Source organism: Ictidomys tridecemlineatus, chromosome 7 (genome assembly GCF_052094955.1).
Source record: "Ictidomys tridecemlineatus isolate mIctTri1 chromosome 7, mIctTri1.hap1, whole genome shotgun sequence".
NCBI lineage: Eukaryota > Metazoa > Chordata > Mammalia > Rodentia > Sciuridae > Ictidomys > Ictidomys tridecemlineatus.
Window position 1 is genome coordinate 188,028,201 of NC_135483.1, and position 20,412 is coordinate 188,048,612.

The 20,412-nt window shown below is 42.0% G+C and overlaps 1 protein-coding gene and 1 long non-coding RNA gene across 13 annotated transcripts in view; one reads left to right on the forward strand and one right to left on the reverse strand.

Annotated features, from left to right (window-relative positions):
- LOC144365648 (uncharacterized) overlaps window positions 1–8,163 on the reverse strand; it is a 41,567-nt gene extending 33,404 nt beyond the window's left edge. Inside the window, exon 1 of the long non-coding RNA XR_013424341.1 lies at window positions 7,745–8,163. This is a non-coding gene — a long non-coding RNA (uncharacterized LOC144365648). The remainder of the gene's footprint in view (window positions 1–7,744) is intronic.
- Window positions 8,164–9,596: 1,433 nt separating this feature from the next.
- Agfg1 (ArfGAP with FG repeats 1) overlaps window positions 9,597–20,412 on the forward strand; it is a 54,389-nt gene continuing 43,573 nt past the window's right edge. For 4 of the 12 annotated variants that reach the window (XM_078018129.1, XM_078018130.1, XM_078018137.1 and 1 more), the window contains exon 1: window positions 9,597–10,036. In XM_078018129.1, the coding sequence (XP_077874255.1) occupies window positions 9,870–10,036 (167 nt within the window). In that variant the 5' untranslated portion in view covers window positions 9,597–9,869. The remainder of the gene's footprint in view (window positions 10,037–20,412) is intronic. The other 8 variants (XM_078018131.1, XM_078018132.1, XM_078018133.1 and 5 more) reach the window with 4 other exon arrangements.

Consider the following 20,412-nt stretch of genomic DNA (forward strand, 5'->3'; position numbering starts at 1 on the left):
ATAGCTATTCGAAGAAATCCTAGGAGAGATTACTGCCCTAGAAAGAGAAATCTCCAGGCCTCTGCTGAACCAAGTAAAGCCATCTGAAAGTTTAAGTGGGGCTACAGGGAAACACCACAGGAGATTGCAAACGAAGGTCATTTAGTTGTTGAAGAGCAAACAGGGGGCAAAGCTCACTGCCAACCAGGACAATCTGGAGTAACCCTGGAGCAGCAAGGATCCCAAGGCTACGCCCCTGTGGTTACAAATGGTCCAGATAGTGAAGGATGCCTGCTCCAGGCGGAGGTGGAAGGATCAGTATACAAAGATGTCACAGTTCTTAACATTCCTGACGAATGGTACTCTTGCCTTCATATCTGTCTACATTCAAATCATTTTAGAAAGATGAGCTGCTGGTCTATTTTTAAGAGGCTTGAAGAGGACATAATACAAGCTCTCTTAGTGAATGCAGAGATTGTTAGTTAAAATGAATTCTTCTTGGGTTATCCAGGTCCTATTTGCTGGAATGTAAAGCTGTTTTCTTTTGTCCTGGCCTTGGTTGAGAATGGAGAAGCGCCATGTCACACAAATCCACTGTGGAGGTCCCACCACTGTCTGTGTCTAAACATGAGACGTTGGATTCTGCTTCCTGTCTGTCCCTGTCTTTAGCCTTCATAGCTGGGTGCAGTGGTGCATACCTGTAATCCTAGCTTTGAGAGGCCGAGGCAGGAGGGCTCACAAGTTCAAGGTCAACCTGGACAGTTTAGTAAGATCCTGTGTCTCAAAATAAAAAATAAAAAGAGCTGTGAATGTAGCTCAATGGTAGAGTGCCCCTGGGTTCAATCCCCAGTTCAATAAAAAATAACAAAAAATTAAAACCCAACCAAACCCAACCAGGGCTCTCCTCCCCACCTTAGCCATCCCTGCAGACAGCCTGGGGACTTCAAGGACTAAGAGGAGGGAACCTGTCATCACCAGGGAGATGTTGATAGGAAAATCTGGGTTCCTGTTCCAGTTCTGTCACCAGATCCTTCATTTTCCTCAGTAAAGCAGGGAAGATTTTAACCTAGGCACCTGGACTAGGCAGAGATGCTATTTTATATATTGAGTGCACAGTCCAGGAAAGGGGGCTTGGTATCACTTATCGATTCTCAAAAAGGGCTGCACCCCAAAGCTGTCAAGTGTCACTGGCCTGTGTGATTTTACTCTTCCCATTTAAAATTTTGTAAGTGAAGATCCCTCTTCATGTAGTGGATAATTACATGTCTGCTCACAGTTGGGAAAAGTGGCAAAGTTCACTTCACATGGAAATTTTGTTCTTACAGAGAATAGAACCATATTAATCAGGTCTGCAGAAGACACCTCAAGTAGACCAAAAAACGCCAGCCACATTAAGGGGAAATAGACGTTAAAATGACTCTAAGAACCGTGGATTATGAAAATCGTGACATTGTTCTCGACAATTTCTTGTGTTTTAATGACTGTAAACCAATGCTCATGGGGGACAAAGGTTGCTCACTGGGTTCCCTGGGGACAGCAGCTGCAGCCGCAGCAGCCTCATGTTGACTGTACTCCACAGCTGCCTGGCTGCAATCAGGCTGCAGAACTTCAGGTAGGTGCTCGGAAAATGGTTTAGCCATGTTCACCAAATGTTGCCGTTGTCGACCAGATAAAGTACTGTGTGCAAGAGCGCAGAGGGGGCTGCAAAGGCTGCTGGAGAGGGTGCTGACCAGGGAGTGCGCAGTGAAAGGTTGGAGGAATCGGATGCCAAGGGACTTAGTACCAGCTGGGTTGGTGTCCTAGGGCTGCAGGAATAAACCTAGGTGGCTGAAAATAACCAGGGTTTTATTCTTGTAGCTCTGGAGGCTGGAAGTCCAGCACCAGGGTGGCAGCAGGTCTGTGCTCCTTCTGAAGGCTCTAGAAAAGAATCCTTCCTTGCCTGCTCCAATTTCCAGTGGTCCCCGGCATTCCTTGGCTAGTGGCAGCATAACTCCAATTTCTGCCTCTGTGGTCCCATGGCCTTCTTCCCTGTATGTCTGTATCCCCTCTGGACTGAGGGTCCACTTAATCAGATGATTTCATCTTGAAATCCCCCAATAATTCCACCTTCAAAGACCCTATTTTCAAAGGTCACATCCTGAGATTCCAGGTAAATATGAAGTTTGGGGGATACTTCAGTCCACTGCGGCAACATTGTATACAGTTTAACTCACACTGTATGTAAAGACATATGTGTGTGTATATATTATATATATGCAAAATGAGATTGTATCCATGTATTATATAGGATACTTAGAAACAAAATGAGTCACGTGGTTCATTTCTATAATTCCAGCTACTTGAGAAGATGAGGCATAAGGGTCACAAGTTTAGCAAGACCCTGCTTCATACACACACACACACACACACACACACACACTCACTCACTGGAGTAAAGAGAGATGGTGCTTTGTGGAAAGAGAGGAGAATATAATGATTATGATAATGATTCCTAGTGATCACTATCTGCCAGACACTAACTGATTTTGGCAGATTGTCACTTTCCCTTCATAGTAATCATGTGAGGTAGGTGATATTACCCCCACACAGGTTAGGAAACTGAGGCTCAGAAAAGTCAGTTTCTTGCTCAAGCTTCCAGGGGAGATCTAAGATTGGAACCTGTTTGCCCCAGACCCTGAGCTTTCAATCCCTGTGCTGCACGGTCTCCTCAGGCACAGGCACACAGTGGAGGTAGAGTTCTGATGAAAGGAATTTCCTAAACACACACACAGAGAAAAACACACACACACACACACACACTGCTCCCCTTCCCACCCCACATAAAACATGGAGAAATGAGCATGCTGCTGCTGCAGTTAGAGAGGGTATGGAGTATTCTGTCAATAAAATTGATGCAACAGAACACTGTCAGGTATTAAGACAAACGGAAACTTGCATGGACTGAGAACAGTGGCGAGGTTCATGCACACCACCAACCTGCCTTTCAGACCACAAGTATTCTGACCAATCAAAGTGCAGCTCTGGTCAAAGGGTAGCCACACAAGAGGTGGCTTGCTCACAGCAGCTTCTGGCAAAGTGCAGCTGAAGCTCTGCCGTGGTGGACATCCTGCCTTACCGGCAACACACTGAACCAAGAGGGGACTGGTAGGTATGTTCAAAACAGCAGAAATAACGACTGTGGTACTTACATTTGTGGCAGGTGCTAGGAGCATTTTTCTCATTCCATGTTTCCATGCCCTTCTGAATCATTAGTAGCCCAGGGCAGAGGAATGATAAAGCCAGAGGTTATCCGATGGTAAAAACAGCGCTGGGCTTCTCCCCAGCCACTTCCTCAGGGCTCTCCCACTGTGGAAGGCCACTTTGCTGTAAGGCTTTAAGCACAGACAGCAAGGACCCATCTGCACAGTGACAATTACTGAAATGAATCTTTGGGACATTTTTAGCAGGGTAACTTGGTATGTTTAACTTTTCAGGTAATTTCCTTCATATAAGTAACTTTATAAGTGAAAATAAGTCAATTGTGTGCACAGCCTGAAGCTCTGGGGGTGGGCTGGCTTCCTTGAAAAGCGGAAACCTCAGGCTCAGCAAGTCCAGTTAACATCCCTGGGTGTGGGAACCCCTGGAGCCCAGCTTCGCACCAGGAGTGCAGCACGTGCCCCTGGCCTTTCCTGCTGTCCTGTAGAGCTGGCTTGGACTCCCAGGAGGATCTGACGGAGCACAGCACTGACTGAAGCCAGACCACAGGCCTTCAAATCCAGCTTCACGGTTTCCCATGGCTTGTGCTTGGCAAGCTCCTCAGCCCACAGCTTTTGTTCCTTCATCTGTAAAATGGGCGTAACAATAAAATCTACCTCCAAGGCTGCTGGAGGTACCGGAAATGCCAGTCGTCATTTTTGGGGTACCAGGATGGCAGAGTCCTGTGCAACCTGATCTCTCCTCGGGGGATGGGGGGCAATGTGCCATCAGTCACCAGGGCTCAAGGAGTTACTTTGTGCTCATTGCACCTGAAGTTGTCGGATGAGCCACTACTTATCTGCTAGTACTTTGGTGAGAAATAACAAAGGGGAAGAGATGAGCTTTTTATAAGAGACCCACTTTTTAAATACCACCTCCATCTGACCTCTTCAAAATGGAGGGCTGATGGGCAGGGCCCATTTTCCTTTTCTGTGGGTGGAACAAGCGCTGTGGGTATTTCTTTTCTGATAACTAGAGCAGGTCTCTTTCCCCACAGGGGCCCCTTTCTTTCCCCTGAACCAGATGGGAAGATCCCCTTTCTCTTTTCAGTCAGGGCAGGAACAACGTCCCATTGAGGAGGAGAATGGGCCGTTCTTACCCGGAACTCTCTTCCTGCTGTGGAGGCAGGGACCTAGCCCCTCTCCCTTGGCTTCTGAAGATTCTGATTCAAGTTCTCTCCAGGCAGTTATGGCAGCCCGGGATCCTGATGCCAGCTCATACTGACCACAGGAGGGAGGCTGCTTGGTGGCAGAGTCTCCGAGCCAGGTGGTTGTATCTGTGTTTCTGACACATGCGACTCTGAGAACTGCCCCTGTCTGTCCCACGGCCTGCACCTGCCTGACCAGCTGGCAGCATCCCCCTTTCCACACCACATTCGCCACGGCTGCTTCCTTTTCCATTCAGGCCCCTGGTGCGCTACATTAATGTGTTTATTGTCTGTTCTCTTTCATGGGAACACAGGCTCCAAAAAAGTAGGGAGCTTGCCTTGTTCATTGCAGCAGGCTCAGTTTCTAGCACAGAACCTGGCAGATAGTGGGTGCTCAGTACATCTTCTAGTTTCCCTCCAAAATCCAGAAAATGCCTTGCTGACAAGTGGATAAGTCTAGGTGCAGTTGTTGTGAGTTTCCAGAACCGTCCCCCCTGGAGCCAACCAGCTGGCACAATGGAGCATCTTTGTGGAGACAAAGGTGGAGACTCGAGGGCTATGACCTGGTGCCTGCTCTCAGAAAGCACAGAATTCTGCTGGTGAGAGAAAGCTCCCAAGTGAGAGCGGAGCAATGAATCCAGGTAGAAGGCAAAGCTGGTCTTTGGGGCGTCTGTTTTCCTTGGCATCTGTAGGGAGTCAGAGGCCAGGCGACCAGCTGTCAGCATTAGTGTTTTGGTGTGGAAGGAGTCCTGCCCTTTGGGTGTCCGGCTCCAAGGCACCTACGCTCTGGGAGCTCTCTGCATGTGCACCCAGAAACCACACCGGTATTTCCGGGAAGTACACACCAACTGCTTGTTCTCTGTAGGTTTTTTTTTTCCCCCTCTTCTTTTTCACTCTGGCTGCTTTTTTCAAATTAAAAAGCAAGTCAGGAAGCAATGTTAAAAATAATCAAACCACAGCTGAAGGAAGGCAGTACCAAATGAAGAGAAAAGAAAAAAAAAAACCTAGTTGAATATTATTCCACAGTGCTTTATGCTTGAGGCCCTGTGATAATTCACTCTGAAGTCTGCTGGGGCCTAGGGAAGTTCACGGGCCAACATCACTTTTCTTTTGCATTACTTATATGGGCCATAAAAGTTAGGATTGGTTTCTTGGCCAAAAGCTGGAAAAGGTCCAGCCATGGAAGCAAAAATGTTAATCAAAATGCAAAACTCAAAGCTCCACTTTCCCTACACTGCAAATACTTATTGCTGTCAGCAAAGTCCTCTTTGTACTCAAAATCAGCTTTCAGTATCGGGGTCTGGCAGAAAGAAAGAGATGAAGACCCCTAAGAAGGGAGAACAAAGTTCCCCAACATCCTGACTCATTCCACCGAGGCCGGGTGTCTGAGGAGGATCTGGGGCGTCTGAAGCACTCTATGCTCCAAGGTTTGGGAAAGATGGGAGTGGGGGGGCTCAGGAAGAAGATGAGTGGGCTCAGATGGAACTCATGGCCTCTTAAATTTTTTTGAGGCTCCCAGTGCATTAAGATAAGAAAAGATATCAGGCATATTTTTAAACCATTAAATTTAAGTTGGCCCTTTTCATGTACAAGCAAACAAAAGAAGGCCACTGGGCTATTCACTAGCAAACTCCAAGACTTATCAACAGCATGAACTCAAGTGCTGTTGGTGGCAAGGAGGGTCACAGCACAGCACCCGCGTGTCTGTCAACAGCTTGCACTTGTTGGTGGTCTCTGTCACACTCAGGTGTTGCCAGGAGTTCCAGCTGAGGTACTCCCTGAAGGGGAAGCCCTCTTCTCTCTCCTCACACGCCCCAGGGGCGAAGCCACTGTTGGTCATCCCAGGCCATTTGTCCTTGCTTGTCCTACTTTGCTCTCTGGAAGACACGGGGCCTCCTCTGGGTGTGGAGGGTGGGGCGGCTGAGGATGAGTTGGCAGCTCCCTGCCTGGTGTGCTGGCTCCATGGGTCCTCTCCACACACCCGGGTTTGTTCAGGACATTTTCTCTGAGTCACCCTTGGTGATAAGACAGGCAAGAGCCTTTAAGCGAGTCAGAGTCACTCAGCATTTGGGTGGCTTTAGATTCTTTACCACTGCAGATTTGATTTCAGAATCTGCTAGCTCCTTAACAAAACTATTGTAAGCTTTGACACAACTGTAGGCATTCTGAGTGCCAAAATAGCAGAGATAACAATAAGCAGAATTCTACACCCTTTGCATACAACTGAAGGAAGCTTTAATCTTTAGCACCCCGCTGGTACATTTATGGATTCCTTCAACCAATATTTATGGAGCCCTTTCTAAGTGCCAAGTATCATGCTAAGTGCTAGAGAAAAGATGGTAAGCAAAGGCAGACGTGTCCCTTCCTGAATAAAGCCTGTAGCGTGCATATGTAGGGGTTGAGAGACCTCACTGAAAAACCACAAAGCAGCATAAACAGCCATAGCATTAAGTGCTAGCAAGGAGAGGTTCATGGGGGTAATAGCACATATTATGGAACCTGACTTGGCTGGCAGGTCAGAAAAGGATCTCTGAAAAATAGATACTGAGCTGGATTTGAGGAACATGAAAGGAATAAAAGAGACAAAACAGTATTTCTAGAAATAAACAGCAACAAAAAGCATATGCAAAGGCCCTGTGGTGGGAGAGAAGAGAATAAATAAAACTGACAAGTAGGTCTGGAGCAATGGTGGAGACTTAGGGTGGTGCCTGTAGGACCCCGGGCATTGTAGGGCTGAGCCAGAGTGGGAGAGACCTACTGTGGCGGGTAGGAGGCTTCAGAGACTCCTGGAATTTCTTTCATCCAGAAAGCAATAGGAAATGACAGAAAGGCTTCAGTTGGGGGCGGGGTGTAAAGGCTGGGGATGTCAGAGTTACATTTGCATTTTGGAAAGATCTACTCTGGCTGCAGAGCTAACATCTCTTGATTTCTGCTCTGTAAATCCAGTAAGAGCAGGGTCAGTATTCAGTCACCAGAAGCAGAGGCTAATATCTTGCAGCCAGGCCTGAATTTGAATCCTGACTTCATGCCTACCTTGGGGCATGGCTTCAGGCAAGCCTGCTTTTCAGAGCTCCAGTTTCCTGGTTTATAAAATGTGGCTAATAATACTTCCTGCATTGTGGTGAGGGCTAAGGGAGGGTAAATACATAAATATTCTTGCTGGTATATGGCAAAACTCTCCCTGGAATTTTTAAAAACAGAAAGCTGCTTCAATACTATCCATGGTGTGAAAGAGCCAATGTTCAAAGTGCAGTGGGACTTCTAGCTTTTGAAAAAAGCATCTTGGATTTCACCTGCATTTCACTTTCTTATAGATCAACAGTTTGGAAATACCTGCCTGTTCCTCTTCAGACAACAAAGCACAATAATAAAACACCCACTCACCATCTGCATGAGATGCTGCAGTCAGGGCTGCTGGTTCTGGAATGAATCAGACGAGGGACCATGGAGAGGTGAGCAACCAGAGAGCAGACAAGGGACAAGGGAGCCTGGCAAATAGAGAAATGAGCCGCAGGGTGTGAGGAGTGTTTGCTGGTAATGAGTGAGAGACTACGGGGTGACTTCCAGTTCCAGAGTTGGGCTGGCAAGTCAGCCTTGTTTTGATCTGTCAAGGATTCGACATTTCAATGCTCTCATCTCTTGAACAGCTCAGGGCCCTGTCAGAGCAGAACAGGATTTGACCTTAAGTCAGGGTCTTGTCAAAATACTCAGCCAACTTTAGGAGGCCAATGATGAGATGACATGAGCATCAAGGTCATCAAATAAGTCTAAAACCTTGAATTTATAATGATCTCCATTGGAAGGTGACATGAAAATTTGTGAATAAAAGAATCAAACATTTATCCTGTCTCTTTCTGACATGAACTGTACCAAATAGTAGATGTTTTCTCTTTACAGAAGTATTTCAGCAAAAATAATGAAGCAGGAATGATAGAATCAGAATGTCATTATTCTGTAATCCTTAGTGAAGGATTGGATTTTAATGGTTGCTAACATTGTAAAAAGATCCCATTATCTGCATTTGGAACTCTAGTTCTCTTGGTCTCCCTGTATTCCTTTGAGAAATAGGGGGTAGGGATGGTTTCTAACATCCTGCAGGCAGTTGATACTTGCAGTAATGAAGAGATTCAGGTTCTGCAGTGTGACTGGGTTGGAATCTTAGCTTCCGAACCCAAATACTCGGGTGAATCTATTTGCTCCCCACTGGCTAATCCTCATGATTGGTGAAATGGAAATAGCAATCAAGCTTACTTCAAAGAGTTGATGTAAAGAGTAGATACATTTCATGCATTCATTTAATAAAAATCGAGCACTTAAGTCTCCAGTTCTGGGAGGGAAATGGATGAAGCAGTGAAGAAAATATAGGAGCTGGGCTAGGCTTTAAAGGGCTACATTAGATGACAGTAAGTGCTAAATAAGACGCAGTAGTTCCAACAGCTAGAACTATGAAGAAAATGCAACATAGCAATTTGACAGAGAGCAACTTCAGGGAAAAGAGAAGATCTGCAACATTAAGGAGGTGGATCTGGGACAGTCTGGCTAAGTGATTGTTGAGTCCCATGTGACAAATGGGAGGTGCCTGCCGTGGAAGATCTGGTTTTCTACCTGCAGTAGTGGTTTTCGCCCACCTAAATCTCCCTGCATATTTGGCAGTGTCTTGGCAGTTGGGTTGCTACAGCTAGGAGAAAGGGGGTGTTCTGACGTCTAGTGGGCAGAGGCCAGGAAGCCTAGTGGTCAGAGGCCTGGGTCCTACAAAGCACAGGACAGCCTCCACACTGAGAAATTAACTGGTCCAAAGTGTCAATAGTGGCAAGGTCGACAAACCCTCGTATAGAGAAAACATCAAGGGCAGAAGAAAGCAAGGAGCTTGTCGGGTTTGGGCAGCAAACGCAAACCTGGGAGTGACAGTGGATGAGGATGAGGTGGAAGAGGTAAGCGAGGCTAGTGCTCCTTAGGACACAGTGAGGAATTTGGAATTATCCCCAAAGCAGTGGACATCCCTTGGAGAGTTTTAAGCAGGGAGAAAGGCAACCCCTGTCGAGCGGGTAGCACACATCGGTGCTCAATAACATTGTCCATTATTTATTATCACCATTGTGTCTTCCCTACTCGGCCCAGCCTGGACCCAGGCCTCAGTGTGGCCGCAGTGACTCCTCCTGGCCAGCAGAGGGCGCTGGTCGACAGTTGGCCAGCGGCCGCCCGGGGCGGGCCTCCTCTTGCCGTCCCCCCTCGTCGTCTTTTCCCCTCTGGAGAAGTCGGGAAGGTGGCGGCGGCGGCGGTTGTCCCGGCCCGGCCGGTTGGTGTGGCCCGTCAGCGCGCGCTCCGCAGCGTCCGCGCCGCGTAGAGCCCAGTCGAGCCGAGCAGCGCTGCGGCCGCCGGGTCCGGCGCGGGCGGCGCGCGCTGACGGAGGGCTGCGGCCGCGGCCAGGGCGGCCCGTGGGACCGCGGGCCCCCGGCGCAGCGCCGCCCGGCTCCCGGCCCTGCCGGCCTCCTCCTTCGGCGCCGCGGCCATGGCGGCCAGCGCGAAGCGGAAGCAGGAGGAGAAGCACCTGAAGATGCTGCGGGACATGACCGGCCTCCCGCACAACCGAAAGTGCTTCGACTGCGACCAGCGCGGCCCCACCTACGTGAACATGACGGTCGGCTCCTTCGTCTGTACCTCCTGCTCCGGCAGCCTGTGAGTGCGGGGCTGCGGGCGGGGGTCCGGCCCGGCCGGGGGACGCCGCGCGGCGCGGGAGGCCGTTGAGACGCCGGCTGGGGCGGGGGGCGGCGGCGGGGCGGGGCGGGGCGGGGGAGATGGCGGGCGGGATGCGCTCGGCCCGGGCGACGTCCCGGATGCGCTTTCGGTTTTGCCGGGCGAGGGTCCAGCCGCCGGCAGCCTCCGTGGGTGGGGCGAGGGCGGCGGTGGGTCCGGGAGGGGGCGGCCAGGGCGAGCATCCCTGGTTGCGCCGAGCAGCGGCCGCTGCCTGGGTCTGGGGCTGCGCGGCGAGGGCCCCGCGGGGCTGAGGGAGCGACGCGGGGAGGCTGGGGAGGGCCATGCGGGTCCTTTGTGTGCCCCGCCTCTCAGCCGCCGGGGCCCTGCGGTTCCCAGCCCGGCACCTGCCGGGAGCCGTGCGGGGTGGGGGCGGGATGGGGACGGGATGGGGGCGGGCAGGGACTCGCGCCCGAGCGCCCGGGTAACGGTGGGAGAGCAGGCGCTTAGGAATCTGCTGGAATGGAAACCTCTCGGTGGCCGAGATGGGGGTCCCAAGAGTAAAGCTGGAGGGGGCTCAGTGCGGGAGCGGGAGGCCGAGAAGCAGATGTGAGGTTGTAAGGTTTTGGCTTTTCAGTCTGGAGTCTTGAGGAGTTTGGGGAGAGTTTTAATGGAAATAAGGTACTGGTTAGGAGTTGTGTAATTTCTAAATATGGTTGTGGTATCTGTGAGACCTCTGGATCAATACGCAAGTGCACAGAAACGGGGAGAAATGGGAAGACAACCTTGTTTAAAAAAACTGAGGGTCGTCTTGAATCAGATAGTTTTTTTTTCCCTTCATAAAACTTTAGTAAGTTTTTTTTTCTTTTCCTGTTAAAATATTTCTTTTCTGTGAAATTTGATTTGGAAGGTTGGATGATTTTGAAACTGGTAAGATGCTTTTATATGCTAATTATCGTGGGTTCAAAGTAAGTTACTAACAAAGTGGGAGTTTCTAAATATTCTCAAAATCTCTGTAAGATTAATAACTTAGAAAAAGTAATAAATAGGAAGACGGATTTCCTGAAAGTTGGAAAATGTAGGACGTTCTCATTCTTTGCTTTAGTTTTTTATTTTATTTGGACAACGAGACATTAGTTTTCCATGGTTATTACAAACATTTTTTGGGGTGTGTATTAGGTTTTATGTGAAGGCTTAGGGTGTACTGATGAATACAGCAAAGTCCTTATTCTCTTGGCACATATTCTCATGGGGGAAAGGGTAATACATAAATAAGAAAAATGTCAGGAGTATGTACTATGCTCAGCATTAAAATGGTGTGATAGGAGAATCCCTAAAGTTACTTTTTGGTTGTGTAGTCAGGAAAACAAGTTGCCAGAGGTAGGTGGTATTTAGGAAATATTCTGGTTTCTGCTTTTCATTTGTAAGTGAAGTAAAACCTGAGAGTTAAGTGACTTATGTTGGCAACTTTGGTTCAGATATTCAGGTAATAGTCTAATTTGTTTAAAGTGTGTTTGACTTTTAAAAAAATTTTTCACTGTATTTACTTTTTTTTGCAGTACTGGCAATTGGACTCATGGCCTCACACATGCTAGGCAAGCACTCAACCACTGAGCTACATCCCCCAGCCTTTTGTAAAAGAATTTTACTGTGAAATAGGGTTCTGCCAAGTTGCCCATGCTGGCTTTGAATTACTATACTGCTGCCTCAGCCTCCTCAGTAGCTTGGGTCACTTTTACAAGGGTGCTGGCCAGACCTAGCTTGTATTTGACTTTTAATAGGAGCTTAAGAAGTATGTTTCGCTTTTACTAAACACAAGTCCTTTTGGTATGTTTAAAGTGTTTGGTTGTAAATGTATGTATTCCTGTTCTAGATTTCCAACATTTCGGTGTAGTCCTTTAAAAGTACAAAAAGACCTTCCTTGCAGCAAATATGTAATATAAAGGAAATATTTTCAAATTTTATCCTAAACTCCATGCTCCATGCTTTAGAAACATTCTATGTAAAAGGATATGCCAGTATAATGATAATTGCTTATTTTTAGTGAAACTTAATCTGTAATAGATAGGACTTCATTTCTCTATTGTTTTACTTTTCCTGTCACAAATACTGTGGGAAGTACTGGAATTATCTGGATCACATTATCTTTACAGAGGTTGCATTCTAAGCAAGTAGACATACAGTTACAATACATTGTAATAATTACTTTCTATGAGTGTACTGTGAAATGCATCAATGGATACAGAAGTCTTCATAGAAGAGTTGATACCTGAGTAAAGACCTTTAAAGACAAGATCCACACAGTAGGCAGTTTCTTGTAGTTCATGGATCAAGTGCTTATGAGCTTCTTAAACCTGCTTTTGAATTCTGGTTCCAAGTAATAGCTATGTGGTATTGAGAATGATGTTCAATACTTGAGTTTGCATTTTCTCATATCTGAGATGGTGAGGGTAAAATTCCCTTTGTAGATTTTGGATGTAGATTTGTTTTAAACATGTCATATAATACCTTATATATAATAGGTGCCCAATTGATAAGAAGCATTGGAAAGGACATGGCATGTTAAGAAACATCCTAAAACCCAAGTTTGGGATTTTTTAGTGTAACCTGAAACCTGACTCAAATTGACTTAAAAATCTGAAGGAAATTTATTTATTGGTGTAAATTTCCTTCAGATTTTTAAGTCAATTTGAGTCAGGTTCCAGGTTATACTAAAATCAGTATTTTAATGATATTGCTTAGATTTCCCTAATCCAGACATGTTTGCTCCAGCTTTTGGCGCCATATACCTTAATTATGTTGTTGGTCTTCATTTTCTGAAGTGTTCTGCCTTTCAGTTTGATTGGTAAGCTTAGGTCCTGTGGCCAGTACTCTGGTTGGATACATTGCTTTGCCTTCATTGGAACAAGGATCCCCAAATAGAGTTCCCAAATCAGCAATTTCATATTCTTGGAAGGATATGAGAATCTCAACCATCAGAATCTGCTCAGAAGCTGGATTCACGTGTAATCCCAGCTACTCTAGAAACTAAGGCAGGGGATACTGAGTTGGGAACCAGCCTGGGCAACTTTCTGAGATATGTCTTACAGTGGGGGGAAAAATTAAAAACCTTTTTTATCTATTCAGTTTTAAGAAACTAGAATTCTTAGAATTTACTATAATAATTAGAATGCCCACAACATTGTAGAGAATAAATTATTGTCTGATTGTGAAATTCCAAGTGGGTTCACTCCTCATTATTGCAAAATATTGGGGGAGCGAGAATCTGCTGCAGAATATTTTTAAAAAATCTTTATTTTTTCAGTTATAGGTGAACACAATATCTTTATTTTATTTTATTTTTGTGTGTGTGTGTGGTTGGTACTGAGGATCAAACCCAGTGCCTCAAGCGTGGTAGGTGAGAATTCTACCTCTGAGCCACAATACCAGCCCCCTGCTGCAGAATATTGAAGGGATAATAGCTCCTAAAAATTTTTGTCTCTAAAAAACAATAATGCCAAAAAATGACTTAAGGAGAATAACATAACTACTGAGTTTAATAATTATTATGCATTTATTATGTGTAGATGACATGGCATAATTGAAAGAATAAGAATTTTAATGTCAGATTTTGACACTATTACTAGTTTTATGACTTAGGGCAAAGTGTTTAAGTGAGGCCATTGTGTGCAGATTGGCTTGGATCCATCTCCTTAGGTTCAGTTTTTAAATTTGTGTTAATAGCTGGGTGCTGTGTATTTGAGAGGCTGAGGTAGGAGGATTGCAAGTTCACAGATAGCCTGGCAATTTAGTGAGCGCATATTTTAGAATGAAAAATAAAAAAGAGCTAGGAATGTAGCTCAATGATAAGAGTATTTTCCTGGCATGTGTGAGGGCCCTGGGTTCCATCCCAAGAATTGCAAAACAACAACAATAAAGGACAGTATTTGTTGAATACATAATGTATTCCAGGATGGGATTCAGGTAGAAATATGAAATAAGGCATATAAGATTACCCTATTTTAAAAAATGATTCATAAAATTTTCACTTGAGTATTTAGATAAAATAAAAAAATGACATTTGCAAATGTTTGCCGTTCTTAATGCTGGCTATTTTATGTGGCCAGTGTATTCAAACTTGGAATTTCATAGGAGGTAAATGTAACCAGATAGTAACTTATTCTCTATTAATTTTGTGGGCATTTTGACTCTTAGAGTAAGTCTTCCAAAAAAATTTTTTTTAATTAAAATTGAACAGATAAAAGTATTTAATTTTTTAATAGATGGATTGCAATCAAATACTCTTAAATCTGTATATAATATTTAGGACCTCATGAAGTCCTAGTTGGTAGAGATTTATAGTCCTAATTTCTTTTCTCTCTTGTTTTGATTATCTGATATGATTGTATTCATTCAGTAAGATGTCTTAACAGTGTAGTAAAATTTCAGTTTATAGTAAGTGGCAGAATTATTTGATGCTTTTTTAAAACTATAGGACTTTTTTATTGAGTGAGACACTATCCCATGTTTTAAGGATATAACAGTTAAATATTGTCAAAAAAATAAATAAAACAATACTAATCACTAGTACCATTTTTTGAACACTAGCTGTGGAATAGATATTATTCTACTGATAGACATATGAAGAAGGTACTATTATCTGCTTACAACTTTAAATTGTAAAATTAGTGTATATTCTTAATCCTTTGCTGCAATACCTTGCTTGATGTTGGGATGCAGAACTAGAGTTGATTTCACTTGTAAAGAACATATAATTTCCAAGCTGGATGTGGTAGTAGCCCATGCCTATATTCCTAGAGATGGGGAAGCTGAAGTAGGAGAATCCTAAGTTAGAGGTCAGCCTCAGCTAAGCAACTTAAGTGAGTTGTGAGATCCTGTTTCAAAAAATAAAAAGTCTGTACCCCTGGGTTTGATCCCCTAATCCCCTATGCTGGGGGAAAAAAAATACATAATTTCCTTGTATTACTGGTAAATTATTTTGATTGTTTAGGGAATTTAAATGGCAGAACAGATACTTTATGGATGTATCATACACCTATGTTTGTGTCTTTTTTAAAAGAAACTTAGTTACAATATGTTTCTTTAGATTTTATTCAGAAACTGCTATTGTGTATTCTGGATGCAGTGGCAAATATGGTGTTTACTGTTCAACAGCAGTTCTTTTGAATTTGACATATCCATACTACCATATCCTATGAGTTTATTTTCTTTACTTGAACTGTACATAAAACCCCGCATTATGTATAGTCAAGATTGATAGATTTATCATAGAAATAAGTTATAGCAAAAAATCATAAAAGCATATCATGTACACACAGGTACATTTATTTATCAAGCTTAGCTTTTATTTTAACATGTAATTTGCCAGTGTTTTTATGGAGCACCACATAAGACAATAAGATGTCTTTGAATATGAATCCACCAATTTGATGCTTACTCTTTTTTTCTGTTTTTGTGACAGGGTGTTGCTTTGTTGTATAGGCTGGCCTCAAACTCTTGGGCTCAAGAGATCCTCCTGCCTTTGCCTCTGGAGTAGCTGGGACTATAGGTGCATGCCATCACTCTTGGCTCTTAACTTGATTTTAGTAATTTGAATATTGAATTGTGCTAGATTTTTATGATATTGAAAAGTCTTCTTACATTTTTTGTCCATAGTTAAATAACAGTTTTTCCTAGTGACTCAATTTAGTTGTCTCTACTTCATTTAGTTGACATAGAAACAGTTTTTACTTACATCATTATTTTATATAATATTCAGTTAAGCTGTATACTAGAGCTAGTACTGTAACAGACAAGTGTAAAATACAGTTGAAAGGATCAAGAGAGAGTGGCTTTCTAGCCATGATTTTTCATTGTAAAGTGGCATTACAGTTAGCTATTAATTTTTCAAAGGGAAGCAGCAGCATGATTTATCAAGCAGATGGATTAAGAAGGGGATTCTTGGTACAGTGCTGTGAGTGCTAGGAATGCTCTTCAGCATTCAGGGGGTTGTGACATCATTTGACTTTAACTTGATATGACTTGGTATGATGGCATTTCCGTTTTACCTTTGTTCTTTAGTCATTTGTCCATGTTTTTTGGCACAGTGTGATTACAGACACTTTGCCCCTTAGTTCCAAAGTAGATAAAGTATAGTATACATAGTTTGTTTGTATTAAAATTTTAAGTATCAAGGAATTGGTTTCTAAATGCAAAGAGTTAAGAAACATTGTTTTAAGAAACTTACTGACTGCTAGATCTTAATTTAAAAGCCATTGTCTCTGTTTCAGTATCATTATTTGGAAAGTAAGCAGATCTCCTATACTGATAGTTTTTCTATGTAATCTATGTGATTTGTGAGAAACTTCTTTGGAGCTCTTCAAGACTACCCCTCCAGTTTTTTTCCCAGTCAGTAATATAGTCTTTTTTTTAATATTTATTTTTTAGTTATTGTTGTCAATACCTTTAATTATTATTTTTTTATGTGGTGCTGAGGATCGAACCCAGGGCCTGAGCCACAACTCCAGCCCAATCATGTATTCTTTAATTTAAATAGTCAAAGTAGTGATAGTCTAGGGAACACAACTAACTTGAATACCTTTAATGTATATAAAGATGTAAATTATTTATAACTTTGAGTACTTCCATTAGTAACAGGTTCTTTTTGATATCTTTTATAACTTCATCCATGAGAGCTGTTGCTCTAGAGAGACACTTGATTAAATATGATTAAAATGATATTAATTGGTCAACTTTACAGTGGGGATGGGAAATTTATTTGGATTGTTTGAAATATGGGGAATGATAATTGTTTTTCACTTTGAACATATTTTGTATAAAGACTTGTGAATAAGGTATTAATCTTCTTGATTGATACCTTAATTTTTTTTAAGAGAGGGAGATCTCTTTTATTATGATTGTTTTTTTAAAGACATAAACAAACTGGAGATCTAAGTAAAGAAATTTGAAACCCTTTGAAACTTTTGCTGGAACCAGAACTGCTGTTAAGAGAGAAAATACTAAGAGAGTAGGGAGCAGTACATAATGATCAGGTCTCTGGGTAATTTAAAGCCTGTCCTTGAAAGAGATAATAGATTTATTTTGTGTCTTTAGGGGGAGGTATCCCACCAATGTATGAAAGTTATAGAGAAACATGTTCAGAAAAGGAAGAGGAATTTTCCTTGTAATTGTCAGATTCTAACTTGTCCTATCCTTATTTTATGTTATATTTTGTAAGCTCTTTGATAGGGGACGTATGAAAATTAGTAGACTTAATATGTAAGAAAATGTGAAAACTTTTGCTCATTTTTCTTTTGAAATCTTTTTACCTCTTGGTGGTAAAAAGATGGTCCTTACTTTGAAGAGTTGTGTTTAGTAGATACTTCTTTAAAAAGATTGCTAGTGTAAAGAAACTTGATGTTTTGAAATTTAATAAAGTTCCTAAGGTATTGTAGGAATCTATTTTCATCATTACAACAACTTATAAATAAATATTAATTGAATTTAACTTTGAAATGCAAGAATAACTTATTTTCTGTTCTTTTTAATATTTTACTTTAATTCAGTTTGAACTTTTAATGAAAGAATACATGCACATAAACAGCAGTAAACTATTCTTTACCCTAATTTCTGATTACCATAGAAAGTGACTTTGAACTCTTAGGCTGTTCCCTCCTTCCAATTTACCTTGTTATTTCTAACTAACATAGTATTGCTATTTTTTTAAAAAAAATTAAATTTTTTTACTGTAGAAGGAGGATGATAAGAATTTGGTCCTTCTTAACATTCTTCCCCATCCTCTTCACCTATGTAGCCTTTCCTCTCAAGTTTTTAAGTGTTAGGTTTTCTTCATTGGATTTATTTATTTATTTATTTGGTGCTGGGGATTGAATCCAGGGCCCAGCCCTAGGTACCTTTATATATATATATATATATATATATATATATATATATATATATATATATTTTTTTTTTTTTGTAATTCTGTTTTCTGGAAGTGCTGCTTTCTGAGCCTCTGTTGCAGCTGTAAATGTTGGGACTTCTGTCTTCATTCCGGGAATTTCCTTCAGCCCTGAACTCTTTCCTAGACTCATCACGTTGCTAATAGCCACTGGATTAAAGATGAATGGAAAGTCAGTTTTAGATTACAGTGACTGAAAATGTCTTATTCTGCCCTCACTTTTAAAATGTCTAGTTTATCTGCATCCACAAAGGTAAAAATACTTTATTCTTGGAACATTATAGACATTGGTTAGTTTTCTTCAAATCTGTAGTGTTGCTGTTGAGAAGTCTGGTGTTATTCCAATTACTGATTATTTATGATATTATCCCAGCTGTTCTGGACCTCATGGAAGTATTTTGGTGTAGGTCTTTTGTTCAGTGTGATAGGCTTTTTTTTTGTATTTAGTTTGGAAACTTAACCCCCCTCTTGTTTTTTGTTCTATCTCTGTCAGAGATATTTGCTCTAATCTTTTAGGGGAGATTTAAAAAAAAAAAAAAAAAAAGCCTGGCTTCCACTATTCTAGGAGCCAAGTTCAGAGAGGTGACTGAGGACATAGAATCGACCATTCTGTATATATAGTCTCACATAATCTCCAGTTTTTAGCCTGACGCACAACAACAGTCCTCAGCTGTGCTTGAGTCAGAGTCTTTTTTAATAACCTGTCTGCATTAAACTTTCCTTCAGACTCTGCTCAGGGTCTCTTGAGCAAAGGCTTGTGGCTGTGGAGGAACTGGGAGTCTTATGATTTTTGGCCCTAGGTAAGCTCCTTCCTTCAGTGAATCTTTTCATAGGTCTTGTGATGGGAAACAACTTCCATTTGACTTTCCCCATTCTGCAGGAGCTTCTGTTTTGGCTTTCTCTTCAAAGTCAGTTATTGCTGGCATATTCACTTTTGTTTATTTTGAGACAGGGGTCTTACTGTGTTGCTCAGGCTGGTTCTGAACTCCTGGGATCAAGTGACTTCCACCTTACACTTGTGAGAAGCTGGATTCACAGGTCATATCACAGTGTTGGCTAGGCATCTTCTAAACTTTTTTATTAGAAAACTGATGTGTTTTTAGATTCCTTCCTTGTTTTCTGTCCCTGTCTCTTGTGGTTAATGTTTTTTGTTTTTTATTCCCCTTGCTATTGTTTCATTGGAGGATTGGAGAAGTAGTGAAGACTTTTTTTTTGGTCAATTGCTGTTAACTGGAGTGCCTTAATGAGGTTTAAATCATTAGTTGAATATTATTTCTTAGTTGCTTTCCGTAAATATTACAAGGACCTTACTGGTGTGATATTTATGGCTCCCCCCCCCCCAAAAAAAAGAAAACCTCAAATACCAACTATGTATATGTATACACTCATATTTTATGTGCATATCTGTATATATGTATGTGTATATAAAACATGTAGCCTATGTATAGTACATATATTCAGTATTTTAAGATGGGCTCTGAATAGACTAAAATCTTGAACACTTCATTACATAGTGTTTTGACATCAAGAGTTTATATTATCTTGATACCTTACTAAAGCCATCTTCTATTGGTCTAGATTTTAAGTTGTAATTTTCACAGTATGAAGCATGTATAATATTTTACTAAATAACTAAGATTAGGCTAGATCTCATGTCAAATTAACTTAATTACTTTGTGCCAGTAGAATTAGTAACACATAAATTTCCATAGTCTATTAAAATATTTTAACCAGCTTCTACCCCAGCAGGAGAAAAAACAATTAATAAAACTAATGAAATAAGCTTTCTTATTCATCCAGCACAGATTGTTATTTGAATTGAACAAATGGCTATTTGCAAGATTGTTTGAGGCCTGGTTAAGAGCAGCATACTTGTGGACATATGGAATGAGTCATACCATCTGGTTACAGTCATACCTGGGTGGTGGTCATTAAACGAACGCTCCTGGGGATCTGCATATGACTTAATTATACTGCAAAAACATATTAGACTGCACCAGTAGGTTACTTTGGAACTTGGAACAAATTAACTGGTGAACATACTTTCAAAACATCAATACTGAAGCTATTCAATGACTCAATTTTTTTTTTTTTGGAAAAAACTGAAGACTTAAAGTGTGTATTTTAAGATTTGGAATAGGTGGTACCTCAGTATTGGCCCTGTAAAAATGATGTGGTTTACTTGCCCAACACTTCCATCAAATAGTTATGACTAATATCATTACAGTAAGCATTTATAAAACACTGAGTTCTCATGGTGGCTAGTCTAGGCTTAGGTATAAAGGGAAGTGGCATCAATTTTCAGGAATACACATTAAATATAAACATTTTAGTTTTATTTTAATATAACGAGAGTTTTTCTTAAAAATGTTTTTAAAAAAGGGTTCAATTTCTTTTTTTCCTTCTACAAAGTGGATGTTAT